Here is a 21403-nt window from a genome sequence, read left to right on the forward strand (position 1 = left end):
AATTAAAAAGTCCAGTCGTTTTCAACTCTTTCCACTGCAGACCTGCAAACCTGAATCCACCTTCCTTTAAGAAAACAGCGTTACCATCAATCAGCCACAGTAACAGCCAGATAAACTGTATCCTAAGATTACTGACGGGAGAAAGTCTGGGGTGAAATCTTAGCACGCCGCCCAGCACACAGAGATTAATAAATATCTGGCTGGAATGTAACTGAATGGAGTTAAAAACAAAGACTGCTTCACTTTAACGGAACTGCCTTTTTCTATACCTGCTCTCTATTTAGATGGATTCAGTAGATTAGCATCCACTAAGGAAAAAGTCAGTCTGCCAAATGCAGCCTTTTGGGAACGCTACTGCACACATAAAAGTCATCTACCAACCCCCGTGGGGCACACCCGTGAAGTACGACGGCCCGATGGAGGACACCTACACAACCCCTCTGCTGGCTCCCAGCGCTCTTACAGCACGTCGCAGGGCCAAACAACAAGCCTCCTTGTTCTACCACAGGGACAAAATGCTCGTCTTCAAATTTTACCTGTTTAAGACAACCGCTGTGTATCTTCTCTCCACAAAAATAATTCCACATAAAATATTGGTAAACGGGGAAGGGAAATTTGTCTCTGGTTTCTCTTTTTCCTCGATCTCTTCATCCTCATCGTCATCCTCCGAGTCGCTCCACGACACGTAATTATCCTGGTTCCTGTTGTTATACCACTCAACGCTTTCAAACTGCTGCCGCTCGTAGGGCTTGTATTTGCGTAAGATCTCAAGCAGTTTTATGACTTTAGGAGTTACAAATTTCAGGTCAAGTGAGGCAGGTGCGAAGTGCTCTTCACATAGTGCATGGATTTTCCGTAGGAAAGTGTCTGTAAACAATAAGAACTTCCTGTGCAGCTCCTCTTGTTCGTGTTTGATGTGTTTCTGTAGCTCTCTGACCATCATTCCAGCTACTTTGTCTGCACACCAGGGGCCCAAAACGACCAACACCGCACGGCACTCTGATAGTATCTACAAAACATTCAGAAGTCAGGGGCTACTCAGTAACCATGTAGCATTTCCATATGAGCTTGGCCTTGAACTGCCGCCTCAGCATCAATTTACCCACTAAAATAAACCCTCAGGTTACTTCTCTGGGTCAGCGGGAGGGGCCAGTGGTCTCTTCAAGCTCTACTAGAGAAAGGCACTCTGGGAGTACAGTGGTTAAGCGCTCGGCTGCTAACCAAAAGGTCAGTGGTTCAAACCCACCAGCCACCCTGTGGGAAAGTTGTGGCAGTCTGCTTCCATAAAGATACACAGCCTTAGAAACCCCGTGGCACAGTGTCACTATGAGTCAGAATCAAGTCAACGAAGCTTTTTTAAAATACATATATACATAGAAAGTGTATACACACACACATACACATGCACACACACACACACACACCCCTGACGGCCCGACCCCAGGGCCAGGCCAGCACACTTGGCTGCTAACCAAAAGGTTGGAGGTTTGAGTCCGCCCAGAAGCACCTCAGAAGAAAGGCCTGGCAACTTCCCAAACAATCAGGCTCTGACAACCCTATGGGGGGCAGTCCCACTCTGACACCCAGGGGCGTCTGGGTCGGCACTGACTCCACAGCAGCCAGTTAGCTGTTGGAGATACACACATACAGACCCACGCGCACCCACAGCCAGAACGCAGACCCACGCGCACCCACAGCCAGAACGCAGACCCACGCGCACCCACAGCCAGAACCATCTTTTTTTGGGGGGGAGGGGCCTGATAACAAATAACAGAAATGTAAAGGTACAGTCATGTAAAAGGTGAATTAAACTTCATTTTAAATCTGTGACTGGTTAGAACTACAACTGAGCCACTGACTTCCTGGCAAAATACACAAGGAATTATGTAAGAGTAATTTCACGTTAGGTATCAAGGAAGAGCAAAGCAGCTTCCCCTGTACTTTATCTACAGACAACATCCTGATTTTATATATATTCTACTATAATGAACATTAAAAGGAAAAAGACCAGAACTACAGATGACTTGGGGCCAGTCTAACCCAGCACTCCAGGCCGCCATGCTGAGACTGTTCTAAACCCTGTGCGACTGTCCCGTTATCACTGCAGTACAACCAGCTTCTGACTGGTGTCTGCTCAGCGTGCCTGGCCCAAGGCTCACTCAGAGTAGAGTGTGAGTCGTGACCAGGCAGAACCAGGCAATCGGAAGTTCTGCAGGTGACCAGCAGGTACCGCCAGCGGAGAAAGGCTTGAGCACTGCTGCTGCAGGAAACGTCAGCAGGAAAGAAATGACGGCCCAGACTTCGCATAACATTCCCACAAAGTGCCTGGCGCCCAGTTTCAAGCTTGTGCCCATCAGGATCACCTGGAGGACTTGTCAAATCCCAGACGACCAGACCCCTTCCGGGAGCTTACACTTCCCCAGGTCTGGAGGGCACCATGCTGGTATTTCTAACACGTTCCCAGGAGATGCTGAGCCTGGGCCCATTGGTGAGACTCGTAGGCGCTTCTCGAATTTCAAAGGGAAATGGCAGCAGAGCTCATTCAGTCTGAGGGTGTGAACTCACATGACCAAAGGGGAACTAACCAGACCCACTCCTTATACGTGAATACCTTGATGTGACTCCTAACTCATCTGCTTAAATCAGGGAGGTCTACACTGCATAACACAGATGTCTGTCAGGTAACAGGAAACTCAGCCCACTGCAGTTAGGTTCCTCCCAGACAGGAAGCAAGAGAAGGCCTTCAACTAAAACATATAGAAAATGGCCCCACTGGAAGCATATTGTTAATGTCATATTTAAAGCAAACAGAAGGCTTTTATCATACTCACTGCAATTCTTCTAAATATGCTTACCTGCTTAGAAATTAAAGTAGAATCTCTCTCTTTCGAATGTACAGATATGTTACAGTCATTAATAAAATTAAGTGCTTCTTCTAACTCCGTCAGCAGCCTTCCGTACAACCCACTCCTGTCGGTGAAGGGTCCGCAGTCCACCACAATCTCACATGGCTGAGAAGCGTACCTTTACGATCAGGAACAAAAGTGTTAGTCGCTAACAAAAGATCACTGCTTCTAAGAACTTTTTTTCATAAAACAAGTAAGAAAAGAATACATTAAGGAAACATGTCCGAGTGCTAGCAGTGGGGTGGGGTATTTGGTGATTCCTTTAATTGTCACGTTTCCGTGTTACTGAATCTGTCCATGGTGAACACGTAACACATTTTGGAACCCAGGCAGCACCACTTGAAAGGAAAGGGGAGAAGCGGGGGGGAGAGAACTGAGCACCACTCACTCCAGCACGACCCGGGGACTTCCCAGCCTCTGTGCAGCCTCAGGGCGATTATGAAGAATCAAGACAGCAAGTGAGCTGGTCCCAGCCCGAACTCAGGGCGGTTTCTACCCAGTGATGGAACCAGCAACCCGCAGTCTGCGTCTGTGCTGAACGCATCTCGGGCGGGCCCGTTTCGGTCCTCGATGAGCCCGCAGCTCCCCCATCAACAACGCTGATGACGGGGGCACCCTGAGGGAGGGGGTGGTGTTTGAGGAGCTGCTTCTGAAGGCCGAGGAAAGCCCTGTGGAGCCGCGTGGGTTCCCTGGGCTCTGCTGGGACCTCCTGAGAAGGTGTGTCTGATCTTCTATTCACCAGGACACAGCCCCCAACACTCCACACCCTGGGGGTAGGATGGGCCGGCCCAGCACCTCGGCCTGGAGATGAGGCCCTTTCCTAACCACCCCACGGAGACTGGAGCTCTGCTTTCACCTGCTGACTCTCAGGGCAGCAGTCCTCTGCCCTGCTTGCTGCCTGAGGCTGCTGGAGGCTGTGCCCAGGGAGCCCTGCCCGGGGTCTTCCATCGTCCCCTCAGCTGGCACTGTGCTTTCCTCAGCCACTCTGCCACAGAGCCTGCCCCGCTAGAGACTCAAGTCTCCAGCCCCAAGCTCCTCCAGGAAGCAACGAGCCCTGGGCGAAGCCTGCGAGTCTGCTCGGGTTTTCTCTTCCTCAGACACCTGCGGTCTATTCGCAGGTGCTCATCCTCCCTGATCTGTGCCACCTGGTTCCCAGCAGCCGCGCTCTTTAACAACAGTTCTTGGTTCTCCCCAGGGCCAACCCATGCCCCCCACCCCATCCCACAGTGGCCTTTTCTCAGCTTGGTGACAAGGAGAGGTGGCTCAGGGCTGGTGGGCCCCTGGCCTTGGGGGTACCAGTTGGCATTGAGCCATTTTGGCGTAACTCCCTGAAGCCCTGCTTCCCATCAGTGGGCTCCCCAGTGTTTGCAGGAGATGGTCTCCAACATCCGTCTCACAATTTAAATAAAATGCCCCTGTTATCCTTATCTTTAAAGCTTTGGGGTTGCCCTTGCCACTCCAGCATGCAGTAGCCATCTCTTCCCCCCTCCCACCACTCATTTCTTTGTCATAGAAGTTTCAGTGTAAATGCCAGATGGAATTCGAAGGAACCAAATCGGCTACATCTGTGGGACAATGGAGCAGCTCAGTATCCTCAGGGAGAACAAGCCCAGAAGTTGACTGAGGAACAGACCATCAATTGCTCCTATGCACCCTCAAGTTGAAGCTGAAGACAATTACAACCAGGTTTTCAAACCAATTCATTCTGGTCCAACACCCTGCTAAGAATTTGTATTTCCACCCCAGATGTACTCAGCCACAATCTAGAGTTTAGCAAGATTGCCAGCTGATTCTTATAGATCCCCATGTGGTTCTTGTGTGTTCATAGCAATCTTAAGGATCTTTTTAAAATGTAGATTCTGCATCAGTACATTTGCAGTGGAAAGGAAAGTTCTCAGCAGGGGGTCGAACCTGAATGAACCAGTCTGAAGCCCCGACTAAAAGAAGTCCACAAAAGCCAAAGTATGACCTAGAGCATATCCCACCTGAACTTGGAGACCACCTCAAGGATAGATCTGACCACTGAACACCAATGACCAAAGACCAGATGAGCTGCGGGATTGTATCAAAGTATCACATGAAGAAAGCAAAAGGTCACCGAAAAGACAGGAAAGAACGACCAAAATGGATGTCAGAAGAGACTCTGAAACTCGCTCTTGAATGCAGAGTAGCTAAAGCAAATGGAAGAAATGACTGAAGGAAAAAAAAAGCTGAACAGAAGATTCCAAAAGGCAGCTCAGGAAGACAAAGTAAACCATAATAATGAAATGTGCAAAGACCTGGAGTTAGAAAACCAAAAGGGAAGAACACATGCAGCATCTCGCAGGCTAAAAGAACTGAAGAAAAAATCCAAGCCTCAAGTTGCAATACTGAATGATTCTAAAGTCAAAATACTCAATGACAAGGGAGCATCAGAAGATGCAAGGAGTACACAGAGTGGCTGCACCAAAAAGAAGGAGTCGATGTTCAACCATTTTCAATAAAAACTAAACTCACTGCCACTGAGTTGGATCCAACTCAGTGACCCCTCCTTGGGTTTCCAAGGCGGTATCTCTATGGAAGTAGATTGCCCAACCTTCCTTCCGAGGAGTGGCTGGTGGGTATGAACCGTCAGCTTTCTGGTTAGCAGTCAAATGCCTTAGGCACTACACTACCAGAGCTCCTGCAACCATTTTAGGAGGCAGTATATGATCAAGAACTGATGATATTGCAAAAAAAAAAAAAAAAAAAGAACTGATGATATTAAAGGGAGAAGTTTAAGCTGCACTGAAGGAACTGGTGAAAAACAAGGATCCAGAAACTGACTGAACACCAACTGGATGTACCAACAAACAGATGCAATGCTGAAGTGCTCACTCATGCACACCAAGAAATCTGAAAGACAGCTACCTGGCTAAATGACTGGCAGAGATATGTGTTTGTGTCCATTCCAAAGAAAGGTGAGCCAAAAGAATGTGGAAATTATCCAACAATGTCATTACTATCACATGCAAGACAACTTTTGTTGAAGATAATTCAAAAAGAGTTGCAGCAGTATGTCGACAGGGAAACGCAAGAAACTGAAGCTGGATTCAGAAGAGGACATGGGCAGTGATGGCAAATATGATCTATGGGAGGATAGATGGGTAGACAGGCTAAACTATTAGGTATGTCTATGCAGGGGGGAGTGTGCCCATGATCATGTACAGGATTGGCAGACAATGTTTCTACAAGTGTATTTGCATATTCTGAAAGAATTCCCAGGTATATAGTAGAGCTGACAAGGGACATAGCTGTAGTTATTTCTTGGCCACAGCCAGCTACCCAGAGGGAGCAAGTAGTTGGACCTGTGGGTTCGGGACCATAGTCGCAGGGGACCTCAAGCTCAATTGGCATACCATACTACACAAAACATTGTTCCACATCCTATTCTGGTGACTAGCAACTGGGATCTTAAAAGCTTGCAAGCAGCCATTTAGATACAACGATGGGTCTCTCCTCGTGCAGAGCAAAGAAGAATGAAGAAAGCCAAAGATTCAAGGAAACAATTAGTCCGAGCTACTGGTACACTATGCGATCCTCAACCTATATGACTATGAGGCCAGAAGAAATAGATGGTGCCTGGCTACCACTGTCAACCACTCAGAGGGGGATCTCTGTAGGAGATCCTGGATAGAGTGAGAGAGCAATGTGGAACAAAACTCAAAATCATTTGGAGAACAAAAAAGGATCAGGTTTGCTGATCTGATAGAGCCTGGTGGAATCCCTGAGACTATGGCCCCTAGCTGCCTTTTAGGTCTGGAATTGAACCCATGCCTGGGCCTCCAGCCAAACAATAGACAGACATATGAACTGAACATTTACATTAGGTAGAGACACTCCTTGGAGAGATCAATCATGGGACAATAGGAAGTTGTATATGCACAGGGAGACAGCTCAGGGGGCAGGAGTGCATGGAGGGAAGGACATAGGGAAGAGGTAACTGTGGGAAGAGAGCTATTGCATTGTGGGAAATTGCAGTCAGTGGTGGCAATATTGCCTAAGGCATTTGACTGCTAACCAAAAGGCTGGCAGTTCAAACTCACCAGCCACTCCTCAGAAGGAAGGTTGAGCAATCTACTTCCACAGAGATACCTCCTTGGAAACCCAGCGAGGGGTCACTATTCGCTATGAGTCGAACTGACTCAACAGCAGTGCAGTTTTTTTTGTTGTTGTTGTCATGAGACAGTATCTGTGAACTGCTGTATAGAAAATGAATTTGCCTTGTAAATTTTCACCCGAATCACAATAAAAATAAAAAGAGAAGAAGAGGAGGAGGACATGGAAGGAGGGCTATCATTTGCTAATGTCAGATGGAGCTGGGCTGAGAACAGAGAACACCTGTGTTCTACTGACGGCCTATGCAAAAGTCTGACTGCGTGCATCACAGCAGATTATGGATAACATTGCAAAGAGTGGAAAGCCTAGAACACTCAACTGTGTTCACGCAGAACACAGACCAAGAGGCAGCAGTTCACAGGAAACAAGGGGACACCACGTGGATTAAAATCAGGAAAGGTGTGCATGAGGGTTGTATCCTTTCACCATACTTATTTGATCTGTATGCTGGGCAAATAATCTGAGAAGCTAGACTATATGAAAAAACTGCAGTGTCAAGATTAAAAGAAAACTCAACAACCTACAACACACAGATGTCACAACCTTGCTTGTTGAAAGTGAAGAAGACTCGAAGTACTTACTGACGAAGATCAAAGACTACAGTCTTCAGTATAGTTACACCCCAACACAAAGACAACAAAAATCCTCACAACTGGACCGAGAAAGCAGTATCATGACAAACGGAGAGAAGATTGAAGTTGTCAAGGCTTTCACTTTCCGTGGATTCACGATGAACACTCACGGAAGCAGCAGTGAGGAAATCAAATGATGTACTACGTTGGGCAAATCTGCTGCAAATGGCCTCTTTAAAGTGTGAAAGAGCAAAGATGTCACGGTGAAGACTAAGGTGTGCCGGACCCTAAAACTACAGTATTTATTGCCTCACATGCATGAGAAAGCTGGACACTAAGAAAGACTGAAGAACTGATGTCTCTGAATTATGGCACTGGTCAAGAACACTGCACACACCACAGAATGCCAAAAGAACAAACAAATCTATCTCAGAAGAAGTGCAGCAGAACGCTCCTTACAAGCGAGAGTGGTGAGACTTAGTCTCACACACACTGAGCATGTCTGTCAGGAGGCACCAATCCCTAGAGAACGACTTCATGCTCAGGAAAGCAGAGGGTCAGTGAAAAAGACGACCCTCAATGAGATGGAATGACACGGGGCCGGGCAGTGTTTTGTTGTGTTGTTAGGACACAGGGTCACTGTGTCAGAACCGACCTGAGGGCATCTAACACCCACCACCACCACCACCACCACCGAAGAAAGTTCCTATTTTCAGTCTCCATGCCTCCTTGGGATGTTAACAGGCAGGCTTATAAGATGCCTCCCTACAGTGGTCCTGACTTCTGTCTCTACTGTGCTTGCCTGTGACTGATTGGCCTCAAGGACTGATCACCTGAGGCTGATATTTCAAGAACTTTGTGAACGTATTTCATTATTATCCCATGCTTTTTGTTTTGTTTTGTGTTGTTTGTAGGTTTGGACTTCCATCTCTTGCTCCCTTAGGTATTAGCCACAATCAAGAACAGCGATGTTCAAAATATTCAAGAAACTAAGTAATGACCACTTCTCAGAAGTAGACACAGGGATAGGAGGTAGACCATAGGGGAAAGTTTCACTAATTGCATCCCTTCCCATACTATCTGAAATTTTCAGCAGTTGCAACTGTTCATTTGTTTTTAATGTGTGAGAAAAGCTCTCCTAACTTTCAATCATGTCTGATATCGTTCCTTGGATGCCGTCCATAAAACAGGACAAGCAGAATGATACATAATATTCTGGAGGCACAATGATTTTAATTCAGGGAAAGAAACACAGTGAAGGCATATTTAAATACTATAGTTTTTCCCTTTTCTTAACCCAAATCGGAATTTATATTTAACCAACCCCTGAGTCTCTAATACATACCATGCAGCGTGTTTCTGTCCATTACTGGATTAACACTGTTGGGCATTCAGAAAAACTCTTTAATAAAACTAAAGTAAGAGTCTGGAAGAATACTCTTGAAAAACAAAAACAAAAACCTCCAAACTCAATTTACAGCAACACACTGCTATTTAAAGTAAGTGTAACAAACTTGAGATCCCCAATAAATAATGAATCTGTACAAATTAAAAACAAAAACACTGAAGCCTTACACAAAGAAAAAAGAAAGCACAGGACATGAATGGATATTTTACGTATATATTCTAAACTGCTTTTCCTTATTAGTAATATAAGAAATGAAAATCTGCTACTTCTTCCACCAAGTTAGAAAAGTTTATAAAATAATATTCAATTCTGGTACACTTTCCTGGAAATAAATTTGAGAATTCCTATCGAGACCTGCACAGCACCTGAGTGGTACAAAGGGACTACTGGCCTAAAGGTCTGTGGTCTGAACCACCCAGACACTTGGAAGAAAGGCCCAGCCAACTACTTCTGAAAGGTCACAACCTTGAAAATCGCAGGGAGTGCAGTTCTCCTCCTCAACACGGGGGTCGTGAGGTGACAGAATCGACTCAGTGGCAGCTGGTTTGGTATCAAGAGCCTTGGAAAACATTATCCTTTGTCCCTGTAGTTCTTTAGGACACTATCCTAAGTCCTATCAGAAATGTGAGCATAACGTTACATATAAGAATGGCCATCTACATAACATACTACACAAAAACATTGTTACACCTCCTACTTTGGCAAGCAGTGACTGGGATCTTAAAAGCTTGCAAGCAGCCATCTAGATGCAACGATGGGTCTCTCCTTGTCCAGAGCAAAGAAAAATGAAGAAAACCAAACATTCATGGAAACAATTAGGCCAAGTGACTAGTACGCTGTGCAATCTTCAGCCTATACAACTATGAGACCAGAAGAACTAGATGGTGCCCGGCTACCACTGTCAACCACTCAGAGGGGGATCTATGGAGGAGAGCCTGGATAGAGAGGCAGAACCATGTGGAACAAAACTCAAAATCATTTGGAAAGGAACAAAAAAGGGGGGACCAGGTTTGCTGGTCTGATAGAGCCTGGTGGAACCACTAAGACTATGACCCCTAGCTGCCCTTCAGGTCTGGAATTGAACCCACACCTGTGGCTTCCAGCCAAACAAAAGAAGGCATATAAGTTGAACATGTACCTGAGGTGGATACACTCCTTGGAGAGAACGATCATGGGAGAAAGAAGGGCTGCTTATGCACAGGGAGAAAGCTCAGGGGGCAGAGGTGCATGGAGAGATGGACACAGGGAAGAGATAACTATGAGGAGGAAGAGGGAGGGGAGCTGTTGCACTGGGGTAAATTGTAGTCAATGTCATGAGACAAAGTATATGTGAACTGCTGTATGGAAAGTGAATTTGCTCTGTAAACTTTCACCCACATCACCAAAAAAAAAAAAAAAAAAAGAATGGCCACCTAACGGCCCAAACCTGGAAATGCTGATGTCCAATAACAACAATAGTAGTAACTGAGGGTGCAGCTACCCAACAAAATAGTGTGAAGTAACTGAAAGTCCTTCTACCTGGAATTCACACTGAAAAACATTCACAATGTTAAGTCAAAGAGCAAAATGTAGAACTGCACTTGTAAGACATGTTACTTCTGAAGAGAATGTACATGTAAGTGCTAAATTCTGTGTATACACACACATGATAGTTAAGAAGTCCATTACAATGTTCACATTGCTTATCTCTATGCAGAGAGATTGTGGGAAGTTGTAATCTTTCTTGTTTGCATCTTTGTAGCTGTCAAATAAAGACTTTCATGATTAGGGGAAAAGACAGGTGGTATCCTCTCACTCTTGTCCTTTTCACAAGGTCAATGCAGAAGTTGTACAATCTGTGCCCTCACTCAAAACTCACTGCCAATGAGTCAATTGCAACACATAGCGACCCCACTGTGTTTCCAAGGCCCAAGGCTGTAAATCTTTACAGAAGCAGACTGCCTCATCTTTCTTCCGCAGAGTGGCCAGCGAGTTTGAACTACCAACCATTTGGTTAGGAGCCAAATGCCTTAACCACTACACCACCAGTGCTCCTTCAATCTGTGCCCTACAAGTAATAAACAAGAGCAGTGGGGGCCAGAAGCTTTAGGAGGGACCATGGCCTGGTCTGTCATATGCCAGCTGGGAGAAAGCATTCACAGCCCTGGGAAGCGGCAGAGGAAACCAAGGCTGAAGAAGCTCCTTCCCAAACAAAGCAGGACTCAGTGCTCTGCAGTTCTTCCCCATCGTGGGAGCCCAGGTGCAGAGAGACTCAACTTTGATAATTACCTGACATCAAACTCTAGAGTTGAAATTTAATCCTTCAAATCTGGAAAGCCTAAGAGTTCTGGGGAACAGCAAGCTAACAAGCAAAGACCATGCAAAGGGAGCAGTTCAACACCCAGACTCCTATGTGGAGAAGCAGGTACATGCCAAAGCCCACAATGACTTCTCAGCTGTATGTACTTCAGCATCCCAACACCTCCACTTCCCCTCAAGGCCTCAAGCTATGCAGGCCCAGCGATCTATTTCAGGTCAGACATGAACAAAAACATAGCCTTGGACTTTCACATCAGGCTCTTGGAAGTCAGAAAAAGGAGGTCCTGAGCTCAGGGGACCTACAGTCCACCTGGCATTTAGCTATGTAAGTTCCATGAATCTAAAATGTCCCTTTTCTTCTCACTCTACAGAGAATTTTGACCAAATTCCTATTAAATACCAGGCACATCACAAGGTGCCAATGAAACCACTCATCAAGGAATCACAGGAAACTACCACCATTGCCATGGTACAGGTTTAGGGACAGTAAGTGATCCACTCATAGTCACACAGTCTACAAATGGTACAGCCAGAACTGCATTGAGCAACTCTGCTGCAAACAACCTGTTAAAAGTGTTCAAAAGCAAAGATGTGACCTTGAGGACTAAAGTGCGCCTTAGTCCTAGTATTGTCAATTGCCTCACATGCATGTGAAAGGTGAACAATGAACAGGAAGACTGAAGAAGAGGTGATGCCCTTGAATTGTGGTGTTGCTGAAGAATACTGAAAATACCAGGGACTGCCAGAATGAACAAATCTGCCTTGACAAAGTGCAGCCCGAATGCTCCTAGAAGCAAGGATGGTGCGACCTCGTCTCACGTACTTTGGCCATGTTATCAGGAGGGACCAGTCCCTGGAGGATATCATGCTTGGTGAAGCAGAGGGTCAGCAGAAAAAGAGGAAGACCCTAAACGAATGAACAGTGGCTACAACAATGAACTCAAACATGGCAACAAACGTGCAAATGGTGCCAGACCAGGCTGTGTTTCTCTCTGTTGTGCACAGGGTCACTAGGAGTTGGAACCGACCCGACAGCACATGACAACAGAGCCAGTGTACAAACATGTCTCACTCAACTCTTAGCTCCCTGACAAATAAGTCTTCTCCATTCATTACGACAGCCCTAAGGATCAGCACCTGCTAATCACTAGCCTGAAGACACCAAGAAGGACATAAGGGCATTTTTATACGAAATGAATGGTTACACTTATTTAAAAACCCATCTCCCTACTAATTTATATAGTCTCCCATCTGCCAACTAAAGCAAATCAATTAGGTTATGCATGTGTTTGTGTGTGTATGTGTCCATTTATACAGTCTCCCTTCTACCAACTTAAGCAAATCAATCAGGATATGTGTGTGTGCGCATGCACACGTTTTAATGAACCTCAAAATTTCAACTCTCAAAAGAGACAAACATAGAAATCATAAACAGTATCAGAATCCACAACCTATTTTTGAAACAACAGGGTGTTTTCAATTGTTTTAAAGTATATTGTAAAATCCTGGATTCTCTAAGTAAATCAATGTTTTTTCAAAGCATCATGCAGGACAGTTAGGTCAGAACAACCAAGCAGAGATACTGACAGGGAAAAACGCACGTCTGCTGCCAAAATTGCGAGTCCTGGTCAGCAAGAGGCCGGGCTGTGCTCACCCCATATATTCCACTGAGGCAGAAACACCTCCCTCCGTCTGAGGCTGAACGAAGGTTAGACTCCTGCACTCAGAGACTGACCGGCTGCAGAGAGAATTCTCAGTCTTGCTCATGCCTTTTCACAAACACGTGCTCACTCAAATAAGGACAAGCAATCTCGTTAACGCCACGGCAGTCAGCTGCATACCTGTCCAAGACCACCAAGTCAGTTGCAGTTTCAGCATTGCTCTTAAGGATTTTCTCCAGTTTCTGAATCTTTTCTTCCAATTCCTCTGGATCACATTTCCCATTTAAAATGGAAGCAGTTAGTCCCAAAATGCGAGGACATGACGGACAATTTTCACAAAGCTAACGTAATGAAAGATATTGACAGTGAGGATTCCATTTATTGCAAGGCCATAACAAAATCAGACACTACCACGTGAAATCATGTCACAGACACTAATCAAATACAAACACAACTTGCTCAGTGCTAACAACGCACTAAGGACATCATAAGACTTTTGGACAACTGCAATGCTTCACAAAAAGGGCACATTTAAGCATGCTGTGACAGACTGTTATATGTCGCTTACTTGTTGACATTATGATGTTTAGAAGTTTATTGTACATTTAAATTAACGTTAATTTAGTATTCATTCATTCATACACTGGAATCAAGTCCCCCCAGCTGATAACTGTTACTGCTTTATTTGATATCTAGAACAGTGTGCAGACTCAGTAACATGACTACAAACTACTAACACTGATAACATCTAACACTCACCTTCATAATTTCTTGGTAGGGGTGGTCTAGGATCGCAAGATGGCACTCATCAAACACCAAAAGGTTAATATCTGCCAGTGATAAGTAACCACTTTTCAAAACATTCAAGGCGACATAGCAAGTCATAACCAGAACCTAAAATAAAACCAACATCAGTACACAAATGTGCCATTCACATGCCTGGATGGACATATATGAAATCAAACCACAGAGCCACCGTTTTGTAGATGTGGATTAAGAAATTCATTAGTTAAAATTAAACCAAGAATTCTAACACAGAAGTTCATATATTGGGACCAAGAGGCAAAGTGATGAAAACATGGAAACAGACTCTACTGGAGGAAATTCTTTTTTATGGATGGGGTCCATGTCTCTGGTAAGGAGCGCTGGTGGGGCAGTGGTTGAAAGCATTCCGTCCAAACCTACCAGCCACTCTGTGGGAGAAAGATGAGGCAGTCATTTCCGTAAAGACTGACAGCCTTGGAAACCTATGGGGCAGTTCTACTATGCCCTCTAGAGGTTGTGAGTTGGAATCGAGTTGATGGCAGTGGGTTGGCTTTGGTCTCTGTGGTACATCTACCGAATCTGCTTCAGGTTTTCAGGTTTCTAGAGCCGTTATTTTGACTGATGAGATCTGTCAATTTCGTCCAATCACAAAACAATCCATACTGCTCTTTCTGTTTTCGTTGCACTGCCACAGTTTTCTGGGAGGCAACACAAGCTGAATCTTCTTTTTCTAACTTACCATCCTATGGCCACTGAGTGTTTTATTAATGAGGACTTAAGCCAGTATGCGAGCTCTCCTAGTAGAGACTATGGGCGCTGAGGGTTACTGAAGCAGGTCTTAACCACTCACCAATGCCAAGCAACCAAAGTGAGTGGCAGAGAAGGTTCTCACACAGGCTGGCTCCACAGAGACTTGGGCTGGAGACCTCCATCGAAGACCCAAAGACCTCAACCCAGAAAGCATTTAAGTCTTGAGACATAAATTCAAGAATAAATCTTCTGAAAGCTGGAAACAGGTGGCAGAATTGCATTTCTCCAGCAAGTAAACCACACCACCCAGCAGCTTCTCTTCCATGAAGTAAGACCAGCCCTCAGTCTACGTGGCTGTAGGGTGACACAGAAAGCAAGGAGAGGGCGAGAGGCTACACTGACAAAGCACAGGAGAGCAGGCACCAAGGCCACAGGTCATGTGACCAACCACGTCAAGGACTGTGGGGATTTACAAAGCGGAACTCCTCTCCAAGTCTTACCTGGTGCTTGGTAAACTCTTGGTTCCATTTCTCTTTTGTCCAAGATGCATTTGCTTCTAAGTCTGAGTACTCCCCAACCTTGAGATCGGAGTGGGTTCTGACAGCTGACACTTGTTGAGCAACCTGGTTTGCTGGTTACAGATAACAACACTCCATGTAAATATGAGCAGTCTTACCTAGCCGCATCTCTGGACTAACAATGACTATGACAGGGAAGTAAATCGTTATTACGTATTATATACAGCCAACCACCACGTTCTTAAATAGCCAACTGAAACTCAGAGTTCCAAGGTTACCTCCCCACCCCACTTCAGAGAGCCTATCACTTCCCTTTCTCATAGTTCACTTCCTCTAGCCTCAGACCAGAACCACCCCTCCTGTTGCCTTCAATAAAATGACATCATTTCACCAAGAACTAAAACAGTCTAATGACATGTATAAAACACGAGAACATCTCATAGTCACACCAGGACTGTTCACGGAAGGAAGGAAGTAACAGTTACATCAATACTCTATCGGCTTAGGTTGACATTTTATACTTTTGTTTTGATGCATAATCCCCAACACATAAAAATCAGTATTTTAAACTCTTACTACATCTAACTATTAAGAAGCATATGACTTTTTTTCTATAACCGGTAGAGCCAAATTGCAAATCACAAAGTTACCTAGCTCATCATCAGGTACCATATATGGTAAATGTGAAGCAAAAACATCAACCACAAAAGTAACTGTGACAACTCTGATTAGATTAGATCCCAAAAGTAATCCATTCAAAAGCAACACAGAACCAGAATTAAAGGCAATTACATTTAAGAGAAAAACTGAAGTATAACACCTGAGAGAGAGTGGCTGGCATCTAGGAGGAACAGTGTCACGTCAGGAAAACGACAAAGTGGTACCAAGCAATGGGAGAGCCTGAGGCAGCACAGAACTGTCAGACCCCTTTTCCTTTCAAGGATTTAATACCCACAGAGAAAATCTGCTAACACGTAAAATCTTATCCAGTCTTCTCCACACTAAGTGATTTAAGTCGCTTTTCTTATTACCAGAGTTGACCAAGAACACCGTCCTTTTCCCATTTCTGTTGAAGTCTCCCCTGATCTGGTAGGACAGCTCTTTCGTGAGTAGTACCGCAATGAACGCCTTCCCTGAGCCAGTGTTTAAACAGACTATGGTGTTATGATCCAGAGCTGCTTCCAGCAGTTCAACCTAGAACACAGTGCAAGAAGAGATGACACACTTCTCACCAAAGTTCAGAATCTAGAAAATCGGATTTTGTTTCAAATCAGGAAGTGTCGCCGTTTTCTAAAATCTTCCTCCAATAAATTTACCAAAAAGCATACTTCCTACATCTTTACAGAAGAATAATCAGGGGTATTAAGAGGCCTGTGCTGTGCAAACTGATGTTAAAATGGCATTCATAATTTTTCATCTTCATTTAAGAATTCTATTTTTGCAAAGATAATTCCTGAGAAGAATATGACTAAGCTTACAGTAACCATGGTTCTGCCAGCTGGGTGCGTATTTCAAACCAATCTCCAGTTTTACCCAATTCAATAGGGCAGATACCCAAATGGATATTAGGAGACAGTGAGGTTGTCAGAGAGGGGAAAAATTACTTCACAAATAAACTATCAAATAAGTTACCCCGCAGATGTTAGAAAAGAAAAGGGCTATGAAGAACAAAAGTGTTTTTATGAGAGAATTAATCAGAAGCGGAGGCTTCACAGGGTGAATGAGTTTCATAGGTGTGTCAACTCTATGCTAAATCACTCCATTTTAGTGAAAAAAAACTCCCAGATTAGTGTTGTCATTAGTACCTGATATTTTCTTGGCGTATAAATGTTATCATGAATTGCTTCCTGTTGCCATGGCAGTCCAAAGAAAGGACCCATTGGTGAGGAGGCAGGAGTCATGAGCTGCAGGCCTGCCATGCTGAGGGCGGCAGAGCAGAGCTTTTCATTCATCCAGTGTTTCTTTCATTGCATTTTTGTTCTAGCACAGCTTACTACAAAGGGAAAAAGAATACCATTATACAACCATGCAGTGTTAAAACAAAAGAGAGCCCAGAACAAGAGAAACATCAGAATATCATTCCTATGGGCCTATTCAAATGTTCCCTCTAACTGCTTTAGCTTTTTCTTGATCTAATTGGATCATCTGAAAAGTCAAGTATTCTACGCCGTTCAGCCCAGCAATTCTACACCTAGAAACATACTTAAAGAATCAGACGACCGCACAGAGATCTAAGAACATGAACATTTGCTGCAGCATTATTACTTAAAAACAAGAAATAACTGTAACATCTACCAATAAAAGATTAGCTAAATAAAAAAATACGGTTATATGAGGGGATACTTTTAATCCATTAAAATTCTAAGTTTGTCTGTATTTACTAACACCGAACGGTAACCACAATAACCCTTTAAAAGAAAATACGCATAGTAAGTTATCTTTTTAAATATACACATGTGCATATTTATATAAAACATGCAACTGGGTGTGTGTGTGTGTATTTCAAACATTCTTTGTAAATTTGATGACGTTATTAGCGATGAAATGAGTCATGCATGGAAGGCACCTGGCACTGTGCCTGCCCCACAGGAAAGACTCAAATGCCTGCCATCACTATGTCATCGTATCAAAGACCATAACCCCAGGTCTCTTCCTCAGCTGACGACCGATCACAGTTGTGTAGCTGACCAACTATTTCAGCACGTGTCTTTAACATTATCCACGGCCCCGAGAAATTGAACCAAGCACAGCCCTGTGAAATGAAAACGCTTCCATGGTATCAACACTCCTGTTACTTCTTTCTTTTCCACAGATAAATTTCATTATCAGAACAAAATAAAACTTGAGGCTTTTTAAAAGTCCTAACCTGCAAGTAGACAGCATCTCAAACCTCTGCAGGAAAGACCATCACCAGTTTTTGTGACTGTCAGCAGAATTTATTGGCCTGCAAAAGGCAATTTTATCGAGCTCTAGCAGCACAGTGGCTGAAGTGCTTGGCTGTGAACCAAAAGGTTGGTGACTCCAACCCGCCTACCGCTCCCTGGGTAGTCCTGCTTCGGTAAAGATTACAGCCTTGGAAAGCCCCTGAGGCAGATCGACTCTGTCCTCTAGGGGTGCTGTAAGTCAGAATAGATTCAATGGCAGGGGGTTGGGTTTAGGCTTTGCTTCCGTAAGGACTGACGGCCTTGGAAACCCTCTGGGTCAGTTCCACTCCATCCTCTAGGGGCACTGTGCACCAGGGTCGATCGACAGCAGTGGGGAGTCTGGTGTTACTTTGGAGTGTTCACTGTTACACTCTGTGAAACTGGAGAGAGAAGCCAGCTCTTTGATCTTCAACCACCTTTTTCATCTCCTGACATGTGAAACTTGCAACCACAGTACAACACAGGGACCTAACCCAATCTCAAGTGCAGAGTTCCTTTCACGCACAGATAGCAAACTGATTCCAGAGATGAATCGAGCAGACGCGGACTCGGCATCCAGTGGCTACCAAGTGCTCCTCCAAGTGAGTGGTACAGGGCTGAGGACCTGTGCACTGGATGCAGTCACTCCTGTCATCCTGCCCTCAGAAAGGTGGGATGCAAAGGCCTGGAGCATTCTGAGGATACAGCACGTCGCTCTCCTTGGATGAAGGGGAAGGAACTACGGTCTTCACGAGAAACGATGGCCCATCTTCCAGAACCAAAGCCTCCACAGGCCTTCCTTTTACCCCGCAGGTGAATCCGTCAGGCCCTCAAAGTGCCCACCTTCAAGTTCATCATTCCAGAATTCTGTCTTCACAGCTGCCAAGAAACCTTAGGTGGAAGTCCATCAAATCTCCTGAGACACGACAGGCCACTCGCAAGGCACGAGCATCAGGGTCACAGGCACCTCACTGGCCTTTGTACCTAGATGCCAATACCAACCCTGGGGACACCCCTGGATTCCACCCTCCTGACCGTGGGCTGCACTGTTTATCCTGAAACCCAACCCCTCCCTTTTCACCCAACTCAAACACTAACCCAAGACCTCAGACAGACAGTGGCAGGTATCTGGAATCAGACTATGTTCCAGTGGTGGGTGGGATGACACGAGGAGGAGGAGAGAGGACAGCAGTATAAATGCCGCCATGTTTTCCCCACCTCCAGAAGCCACGCACAGCCACAAACTCTTTCCTCCACTACCACCAAGTCTTCCCATACAGATAAGATTAATAATAATTCCAGAGACATCGTCTGAGAAATAAATGAGAGGACTATTCTGGTTTTTTTAAAAGGGTGAACTGTGCTCTTCAAAAAACACTGCATTCTTTTATGTATTCAAAGGAGGCCCCTGGCTGTCTCCCACAGCCTCCTGCCCCTTCTCCCACTGGGCAGCACTGTGCTGACTCCCAGCTCCAGCAGTGGCTCTGCTTGGTTTCAGCCAATCAGCACCTCGCTAAGTCACCAGGGACCTAGCTGCTTATTTTCTGTATCCGCCCACTGCTCAGAGCTAGGCCAGTTGCTGCACAACTCTCACTTGCCATGGGACTTGGCTCCTGCCAGCCCAACAGCACAAAGGCTAGGGCTTTCACCTGGTGGCTGAACATGGCTCAGGAAATTATCAATCCCACTGGCTGCTGAAATTACCTAACACTCATGTAAAGACCCAGGCTTAGGATGAAACCAGCAATACAGATGGCAAAAATAAACTGAGTCCTTGAAGACATCAGTGAGCTGCTGTATCAACCAACCTCAAAGCCCAGCCAAAGGACGGATGCTCCAATTACATGAGCCAACCAATTCCCTTCCTATCTAAACTATCTACACTAGCTTAAATTGAATTTTCTGAGATTCACAAACAAAAGCAAACCAAATGGTACTTTAAAAAAAAAAAAATGTTTTATTGTGATCTGGGTGGAAGTTCACAGAACAAATTACTTTCCCATCCAACAATTTGTACACATTTTGTGTGGTGACACCGGTTGCAATCCTCTCAACATAACAGCACTCTTCCCACTTCCTCCTTGGGTTCCCCATTTCCATGTGTCCTTCTTTCCTGCCCCTTCTTCCTTCTGAGCTTTGTTTTGGGGCAAATGCTGCCCTTCGGTCTCACAGGGCTAAATGGACTGAGAAGGATGTTCCTCCTGGTTGGCTGTTCACGGTATAGGCCTATCTATTGTTTGGCTGAAAGGTGACTCCCCAGGGTGGGTTCAGTTCCAGGATCGAAGGGTGTCCAAGGACCATAGTCTCAGGGGTTTCACCAGTCTCTATCAGACCGGTACATCTGGTCTTTTTTATGATTCAAATGGTACTCTTAATCACCATTATCACTTCTCTTGGGGGAGGGGGGCACCATTTGTAGGAAAAAGTCTAGCACCATGTTCATTCCAAGAAACCAGAGACAAGTCTATCGAAAAGCTTCTGAGACTCTGACACTTTGAGACTGTCTCCTCATCTGTCCTTAGGAGTGTGTTTCCTTTGATGCCACTAGGAAATCCTTCTCGGAACTGCCAAGGCTCACGTGCTTGCTTCAGAGACAATCAAACGGGAAAAACCTGGACAATATAATTGCCTGGGCCCTTCATCAGGGGAAGAAAGAAATCTTGTTTGAAAACAAGGTAGTAAGAGCACACGTGGAAACAGGCAAGCCAGTCCATGAGAATGGAGGGGAAGGCGGCCCAAGATCTGAAACACAGAACCAAGCCTCCCCAGGTCTCCAGGACCAGTTTCACCTCAAGGAGACACCAATTCCACCCAAGTGTGACAACCCTGTTCCCACTGACCAGCATGTACAGAATGTGCGAAAGGTTCCAAATGCAGCATCCAGGCCAGTTTCCTGGCCCATCAGTCACACACAGCTGGGCACTGCTCAGCATGTCCCTCACCCCACCCCTGCCGCTGGCACAGAGTCGGGAGAATAAAAGTGAAGAAATATCAAGGAACAGTGAGATGAAAGGTATGCCTTTCTCGGCACTCAGGCACTGAAGAAAGAGGAAACGGGCAGACAGCAAGTTAACACGCACACGTAATGCGTAACTATCGACAGATCAGAACGGGAGCAGCTTCCACAAGATACAACAGAGAGAAGGAGCTCTGAGAAGGGAGCTTGGGGAAAAGCATGTGATATGAACATGTGAATCCAATCAGATCACATGCCTCTGTGACATGTGATCCAATGACACTGTGCACCGATGACCACTGCACACCACTGTCTGACCTCGGCCACCTCCCCTCTTCTGCTCAGATGACTCACTCCTCCAGTGTAGACTGCTGCCCCAACCCGTCCCCACCGCCACTGGCCAGTCATCGCCGTCAGCGGGGCAGCTGCCACCCATCACCCACACCCTGTACTGACCACTTCAAAGTCTGTAATCGGGTACTTTAACCCTATGTGTTCAACCCCACGAACTGTTACGTGACTTTCACCT

At 45.4% G+C, this 21403-nt stretch overlaps 1 protein-coding gene across 1 annotated transcript in view; it reads right to left on the bottom strand.

The window, feature by feature from the left end:
• DICER1 (dicer 1, ribonuclease III) overlaps window positions 1-16967 on the bottom strand; it is a 56933-nt gene extending 39966 nt beyond the window's left edge. The window contains exons 1-7 of the mRNA XM_007944523.2: window positions 16821-16967; window positions 16047-16209; window positions 14998-15128; window positions 13742-13876; window positions 13163-13323; window positions 2856-3024; window positions 537-1009 (exon numbers count right to left, since the gene is read on the bottom strand). Coding sequence (XP_007942714.1) covers window positions 537-1009; window positions 2856-3024; window positions 13163-13323; window positions 13742-13876; window positions 14998-15128; window positions 16047-16209; window positions 16821-16967 — 1379 coding nt within the window. The remainder of the gene's footprint in view (window positions 1-536; window positions 1010-2855; window positions 3025-13162; window positions 13324-13741; window positions 13877-14997; window positions 15129-16046; window positions 16210-16820) is intronic.
• Between the last annotated feature and the right edge of the window lie 4436 nt (window positions 16968-21403).

This window comes from Orycteropus afer, unplaced genomic scaffold (assembly GCF_000298275.1).
Source record: "Orycteropus afer afer isolate SDZICR_OR568_19922 unplaced genomic scaffold, OryAfe1.0 scaffold00127, whole genome shotgun sequence".
Lineage (NCBI taxonomy): Eukaryota > Metazoa > Chordata > Mammalia > Tubulidentata > Orycteropodidae > Orycteropus > Orycteropus afer.